Source organism: Glycine soja, chromosome 9, assembly GCF_004193775.1.
Source record: "Glycine soja cultivar W05 chromosome 9, ASM419377v2, whole genome shotgun sequence".
Classification (NCBI taxonomy): Eukaryota; Viridiplantae; Streptophyta; class Magnoliopsida; order Fabales; family Fabaceae; genus Glycine; species Glycine soja.
In genome coordinates, this window is record NC_041010.1 from 17,927,513 (window position 1) to 17,935,774 (window position 8,262).

Below are 8,262 nucleotides of genomic sequence, written 5' to 3' on the forward strand. Positions count from 1 at the left end.
AACAGAACGACAAAAAGAACAAGAAAAAAGTGATAGAAATAACAAGTAATATAATTAAAAACAGAAACAAAGATAAAAATGAAATAAAAGAAAAATATGTGTATATTTATAATTTTTTTAAAATGTGACATGATGTTATGTTTTGATTCTTATGTATTTCTAGTGAGAATACACCAAATAAAGCATAAGTAATTTTTTTCCATAGCATTATAAAGAAATTTTCGGATTAAAGCGGCGAAAAAGTTCGATCTATATCTTGTTTAAGCCTTCGAAATTAAAAAACAAAAGCAATAAGAAAAGCTTTATTCCCTTCAACAGAGGATGTCACTGTCAAACACAAGAGAATTTCAATTTTCAACGTACAAATTCTACTAAATAGAAATAGACATATCATATGAAGAACTTAATAATTTAAACATATAGTATTGAATGCACAAGAATATATGCCTGCGTGATGGGACCAAACTAAGTAAAGGCACACGCAGCACAACTCAAAGCAATGGAGAGAGTTATTATGAATGAACATTGAGAAAAAAGGCAGAGGCAGAAACAGAGAAGCAGAAGAAAACCACACTTTTTTCATGGCCAAAATCATTGGCAGGAGCAGAAGAAGAAGAATAACAACGACTACTACTCAACAACTATGCAACAGAATGGTTCATCATCATGTCAATGTCCGCTGCAACCTGTTCCATAGCATGTCCTTTCTTGGTCGTTTTATTTGGGACAGGATCCTTCTCTGCTCTCTTGGAAGGCCTTCTTACCTCAGGCTGCCCCTCCGTGACCCTCCACCGCCGGCCACCGTCAACGGTGGAGGCGGCTCCTTGCATGGACACCCCTTCACCACCACTACCACCACCATCCCTTGTGACTCTGACTCTGATTTGGTCAACCTCAAGATCAGCTTGCTTGGTGATTGCCATATTGGAAAGACTAGTTTTGTGGTACTAGTTTCAAGTTTTGATTTAGTTTATTCTTAGCTTTTGTTTCATTTTTCATTCATCTCAGATGGTTGTTAGTTGTTTTTGCTTAGTGATTCATGTTGGAAAAACTATTTTGTGGTGCTAGTTTTAAGTTTTAATTAAATTTCTTCCTAGTTTTTGTTTTCAGTCATCTAAGATGGGTGTTGGTTGTTTTTGCTTGGTGATTAATGTAGGAAAAACTAGTTTTCTGGTACTAGTTTTAATTTAATTTTTCCTAGTTCTTATTTCATTTTTCATTCATCTAAAATGAGTATTAGTTGTTTTTCTTTGGTGATTGTGTCATGTTGGAAAAACTAGTTTTGTGATACTAGTTTTAATTTTTAATTTAGTTTCTTCCTAGTTTTTGATTCATTTTTCATTAATCTAAAATGGGTATCAGTTGTTTTTGCTTGGTGATTGACATGTTGGAAAAACTAGTTTTAATTTAATTTCTTCTTAGCTTTTGTTTCATTTTTCATTAATCTAAAATGGGTGTTGGTTGTTTTTTCTTGGTGATTGCTTTATTGGAAAAACTAGTTTTGTGGTACTAGTTTTATGTTTTAATTTAATTTCTTCCTAGCTTTTTGTTTCATTTATCATTCTTCTAAAATGGCTGTTGGTGTTTGCCATATTGGAAAAACTCGTTTTGTAGTACTAGGTTTAAGTTTTAATTTAATTTCTTCCTAGCTTTTGATTCATTTTTCATTAATCTAAAATGAGTATTGGTTGTTTTTCTATTTTTCATTAGGAGTAATTTTTTATACTTGGTCATGTATAGTACTAGTTTCAAGTTTCAACTACAAGAAAAAGATGACTTTTTAAAAAAACTTTTAGACCCCTGAATTAGTATTGAAAAAGTCATTTTTGTTGCCAAAATTTGTAACTAATTCATTAATTTTTTTGTAATTGTTCTTCTTTTATTATGTGTGTGTTTTATTCTCAGATCAAGTATGTAGGGGATGAGCAAGAAAAGAGGAGCTTGCAGATGAAGGGACTTAATTTGATGGACAAAACTTTATTTGTTCAAGGAGCTAGGATTTCGTTTAGTATATGGGATGTTGCAGGTGACTGAATTTGGTTTCACTTTCCCTTTCCGAATATGTTTATTAATTTTTCATTTTTTTAATTATAATTTTCAAATGTTCTTTTATGGCTTTTCTGGGTTTGTAGTTTTGAGTAAAGTTTTGATGAGGTATTCTTTGCTGTGATGTATATAGGTGACCCAGGTTCTATTTGTCAAATTCCAATGGCTTGTAAAGATTCAGTTGCAATTTTGATTATGTTTGATCTCACCAGTCGGTGTACACTGAATAGGTAGCTGTTAGCTTCATGGTCTATGTGTTCAATTTCTGTTCCAACTTTTTGGTAGGAAATGCAAAGATATTTACTTCTTTATTTTTTACTTTGGGTGTTTTTTTGCAGTGTTGTTGGATGGTACAGTAAAGCAAGAAAGTGGAATCAGGTACCAAAATTCAATTTCACATGGTGAATGGTTTTCAAATTACAAGAATTCATTGTGTGGTACAGATAATTAATACCTTCACTGATTAGAGTTAGTTGCAAATTCTTTTCACATGGGAAAGCTCTGAAGAAATAGTACATAAGGACAGGGCACATGCATTATTTTTCATAAAGCTTTAATGACCATTATGATTTAGGACACATACATGGTGTCAATTTTTCATTAACACCAAATAAAAAACGGCATTGATTATTGATATTGTTAAGCGGAGTAATTGTTTTATATGCCAAAATGGCAATTTAATCAATGCCATTAATGCAATTAACCTTAATTTGGCTGCTTAATTTGTATTTTTGTAGTTTCTGATGTCCATGTTATTCACTTGCAGACTGCAATTCCCATTCTAATAGGAACCAAATTTGATGATTTTGTTAAACTCCCCCCAGATGTGCAATGGACAATTGTAACACAGGTAATAATTATTGCTAACTAGAAGATTTAGAAGCTCTTTTCTCTTAAATCATTCATTCTAGTGACTGATTTGTTTGTTATGAACATTTTCTCTCATAAATGCATTAACAAACCATTAGCCCTTGATTGACGTGTGAAATTGAAGAATGTCTTCGTTGACTTGAAGTCTTCTTTGGAATCTTGGCACTGGACATTTACCAAATTTTATCTATTTCCGCGTTAAGGCCTATTTATTGATTAAAGCTAGATTAATAATTGATGTTCAAACTTCATTACTCTAAATAAAGTGTTGCTTTCTATCTTTAAGCATTGTTCCAAAATTTAACTTGGTAATTACTAATGTTCAAACTTCATAAGTTTAAATAATGTGTTGCTTTCTCTATCTTAAGCTTTGTTCAAAATTTAACTTGGTGATAGTGCATCCAGGCAAGGGCTTATGCAAGGGCAATGAAAGCTACTCTTTTCTTCTCAAGTGCAAGCCACAACATAAATGTCAACAAAATCTTCAAGTTTATCATGGCCAAGCTCTTCAACTTGCCATGGAAAGTGGAACGAAATCTGACACTAGGAGAACCCACAATTGACTTTTGAAATGTACTTTACATTGATTTGATATGTAAATAGCAGGACAAAGAAAAGAAAAAAAAAAGAAGAGATCCACTCATATTAATTACTCTTTTGTTGTAGAGTTCATCACTTAAGAACCTAATTCACATATTTTCCTTAGGCCATTTTAATCATGTAACAACTAGATCAAATCACATTAGAATGAGAGATCCTATACATGTATGAGACTGTGCAATTGATGATAACTTAAAGAAATTAATTGATACTACTTATACTAATAAGATGTATCTACTTTTCAATAGCCTATCACTTAAGAACTACACCATTAAACATGCTTGGCTTGTATTAGTTATGGGATGAATGACATTCTAGAAAGTTTCCCAAAAAGCGTGTGAGTGAGGATAAAGCATGCTAAAAAATCTTGTGTTGGTTTGTGGTGATAGTCATTGATCCTGAAAGCAGCCGAAACAAATTGTCGAGGTCTTGGAAAGAACTACCTACGAAGGTATCTGATCGATGGAGGGTTTTGACCAACAAGGAGTTGAATGAAGTGTTACCATGTGAAGAAGTGTTGTAGTGTGAGAGTTGTCGACAAGTTGACAATTTGAGACGTTACAAACTACAACTTGTAAGGGTGAGTGATAATGATTCCTGAATCATTCCAAAACAAATAAAATTAGGATTAATTATATAGTATAGGAATAAGACTAAGAAAATGGTGGGGTTACTATGTCCTTTACCAGTTCCATCCCGGCCATGGGAGGACCTCTCCCTTGATTTCATTGTAGGCTTGCCACCTTTTTGTGGTTATATCGCAATCTTGGAAGTAGTAGATTGGTTTTCGAAAGGAATTCACATTGGCATGCTACCAACCCACCATACTCCTCATTCTTTTGCTATTCTATTCATGGACATCGTGGGAAAGATTCACGGGATGCCTCAAAGCTTAGTCTTGGACATAGATCCCTTGTTCATTAGTCGCTTCTGGCAAGAGTTGTTTCGACTCAATGAAACTACCTTGAGGATGAGCTTTGTGTATCATCCACAGACAGATGGACAAATAAAGGTGCTCAATCGTGTCATTGAGCAATATCTTCGAGCCTTCGTTCATAAGAAACCTTCTTCTTGAGGAAAATTCTTGAACTGGGTGGAATGATCTTATAATACCTTGATACATTCAGGTTCAGGAATATCGCCATACAAGCTAACCTTAGGCAAGAAACCCTTTACTATCCCGCAATACATCACTGGGACCTTCAATCTTGAAGCAGTTGATGATTTTCTGAAAAACAGGGAGGAGGTCTTTACTGTGATACGAAAGAAGTTTTTTAAGGCACAACTCCTGATGAAACAAATGGTAGACAAGAAATGCAGGGACGTAAATTTTACGGAAAGAGATTGGGTTATGGTGAAATTACAGCCCCGCCAATAGTCCACCATTTCAAGTACTTATTCGAAGCTTGCTACGAGGTATTATGGGCCCTACAAGTTACCTGAAGGTGCCTGCATCCACCCTGTGTTCTAGTGTTCATTGCTAAAACTGTTTCATCATTCCACTACGAACCCCAGTGTTCCCTTGCCTTTACCCACCATTACCATTAACAGCCAACCTATCATTGTTCCCTTAGTGATTTTGGGTACCCGCCAAGACACGAACTCCAAACTTCAGGTGTTGGTCCAATGGGAAGGTCTTTTGCTAGAAGAAACTTCTTGGAAAGATTGGGAACAATTGAAGTCAACTTATCACCTTGAGGGACAAGGTGCTTTTGCAAGCTGTAGGGGATGTTATGAAGAAAGAGCAAAAGGGTGCACTAAAGGAGAGGCTCAACGGAAAGAACACTAAACCTGGGTACCTCAAGGACTACCTCTAATGGCCTTGATGCTGACTTGGCAACCTTGTCCCCTGCTTGCCTGCCAATTCCAATTGCTGAATCCATTTCCACCATTTTGTTATTATCATGTTCTGCCAAATTTCAAAATCTGTTATTTGTAATTATGCTATAAATATAGGACTTGTTATTTGTAATTATGCTATAAATATAGGACTTGTGTAATAAGGCAAGACAATGAAAAATATCAAGTATTTTCCTTTTTCGGTTGTGGGACGTTACTGGCCCTCGAAGTCTAGCTCTAACCCCCTGTGCCTAACATGGTGCTTACTAAATTTTACCAAATAGCAAGTTTGATTTTAGTAATTAGTGACTTGTCTGACTTGGAAAAGCTGATAGTCCATTTGAACATAGTAGGAGCTTGGCGAACAAGAAAACATAAGAAACCTTGTAAAATGAATTAATAATAAATCTAAACTACAGATGAAGTGAATAGCAATGGAATTTGAAATGTAAGTGCTAAAATTTAGATTAAGATTAATATTTCTTTGACATTTATTAAACAATTAATTGACTGACATCTTAAGCTGAATATTACGCGCAGTATGTTCAAGACACTGCATGTGGCTCCTTAATAGATGGGTTGTTTAGATATTATTCTGAACTTTAAATACAAACTGGTATTGATAAACAAAGAATTTAATACGATATTGACAGTTGAATCTGAACTTTAAATACAAACTGGTATTGATAAACAAAGAATTTAATACGATATTAACAGTTGAATCTTTTATGCTTCAGCTTCCTTATAGATTAAGTGGTGCTATAAGTCTAACATGCATGGTTCAACTTCTATAATGAATAGTAGGTTCTGCTGGAACATTAACTCTGGACTATTAGAAAAGCATTGGCATCAAATTGAAATGAACTTAAATCTGGAAATCATGTCCACAACGGTATACACAGTCATGTAGATGACAACAAGCAATAAATCAAGGCATAAATTTGCATAGTTTCTACTTTCTAACAATTTAAAATATGCTTAAACCTGTATTTAGATTTAAAAAGTAAACCAACATACCAGCTATGATTCACCAGTCTAATCGGATAAGTAAAAGTACGCTTACTTTAGATGAAAAGTTCATTGTCTCACCAAATATTAAAAAAAAAGATTATCACATAACCTATTTTCTCAAACAACATTCACATTCTTAACCCATAATCTATTTCTATTCGGAGGTAAAATTTAAATGTAGAAAAAAGACTTTACCACAGAGCCAATTCAACTTTTTATTTTAAAAATAATATAAATTTGGTTCCATTTTAAATATAATTTTGGCCTATATTAGCAAACCTCATTCATCTCCAAGACTTTAGTTTTTAATTTCCTAAAAGTTAACTTATTTGTCACATATCACTACTTTTGAATTTATAAAATACTATATTACAACAGTAAAAAAATAAAAAATTGTATTATACTTCCTCCTATATATTATATATAAATGTAAATGCGTTTATACTCCTCATTGAACTCCAAGAAGAAACAAAGAAATCGCATATTATTTACATGTTATATAATATAAAATGTTCATATCATTTAATTAAGAAAAATACATTTTTATAATATCATGTTCTACTCCCTCAAAACTGATAATGTCGAGAAATATATATATACATACACACACACACACACACACATATATATATATATATATATATATATATATATATATATATATATATATATATATATATATATTTTACGCCGCACACATTATTTTTTAGTTGGAGTGCATGGTAGCATGCACAAAAAAAAAATTATTGACAAAAAAAATTCAACCATATCTTTTATCTTAATGAATTCTTTTAAGGATACTCTTACAATTTAACATCAATTTTTTTAAAAAATAAAAATAAAAGCATGCATGTTTCTCTCTTCTAACTCAAGTTTTCAGAAGAGCATGTGATGAGAAGGGTCTCCTCACCGTCCAACTATCTAGCCCCTCTCTTAGCCTATAGGGTTTGCGTTAATTAGTAGCCTACACCAAAAAATTATATATGAACAAAAAAACTCAACCATATCTTTAATCTTAATGAATTCGATCTTTTAAGGATACTCTTGTTATTTAACACTAAGTCTTTAAAAAAAAAAGAAAGTAAAATGCTGGTTTCTCTATCCTAACCCACGTTTTCAGAAGAGCACGCATCCCCCAAACATCTCAACCCCGTCATTCGCTAATTCCACCGGAGTAAAATGTGCAAAACTTTAATTTATGTTATTTGGTCTTCAAATAGTTTCAAGGTTGGATTTCTTGCGTATTTCAATCGTCCCCATGGATGACAGAATTTGAAAGTTGATTTTGTATTTTTAATTGACTTTTTTGAATAAGCATTCTTGTTGATTTCTTATATATTTTTATACATGCATGGTGTTTTGCATAATTCATATACAGATAAACTGTTTGGTCACGAGATCCAGTATTCATAACAGGAAAAATAAAGTTGTCGACAATTAACATCAAATTGTCGCGACCGGATCAACATTCATATGGTGGTTGTTGTTGATGAAGGAGAAGACTGGCGTGTAAGTATTAACAAACTCCTATATTAGTAATAAACAATATGCTAATATTTTATTGGCAAGATCTTTAATTTTGTATTAGAGACAAATAACTAATAAGATATATATTGTAGTTTATAATAATTTTTGTGTATTTTTGTTCTACGAAATTTTAGAAATGTCGTGCTTCTATTTCATTTTGTTTGTTTACTATAACATCGGATTGAAAAAGTATGAACAAAATTGAAAATTAGATAAATATGCATAAAAACTACCCAACAATTTAATAGATAAGGTGATTATTACATTTTTATGCTTAAAACTACTAAATATTTTTGTGCAAGTTGAAAATTTAGAATAAGATAAAGTTTTACATAGAAAATATCACGATATGTGATATCGATTAACATT

General features: G+C 32.5%; 1 protein-coding gene across 1 annotated transcript; it reads left to right on the forward strand.

The window, feature by feature from the left end:
* Nucleotides 1-449: 449 nt before the first annotated feature.
* Nucleotides 450-3,734, forward strand: LOC114366851 (septum-promoting GTP-binding protein 1-like). Its single transcript, XM_028323864.1, has 6 exons — nt 450-944; nt 1,906-2,026; nt 2,180-2,276; nt 2,385-2,424; nt 2,813-2,896; nt 3,322-3,734. Exons 1-6 carry the CDS (start codon nt 519-521, stop codon nt 3,484-3,486), a joined length of 933 nt encoding a protein of 310 aa, XP_028179665.1. The 5' UTR covers nt 450-518; the 3' UTR covers nt 3,487-3,734.
* The last annotated feature ends 4,528 nt before the right edge of the window (nt 3,735-8,262 follow it).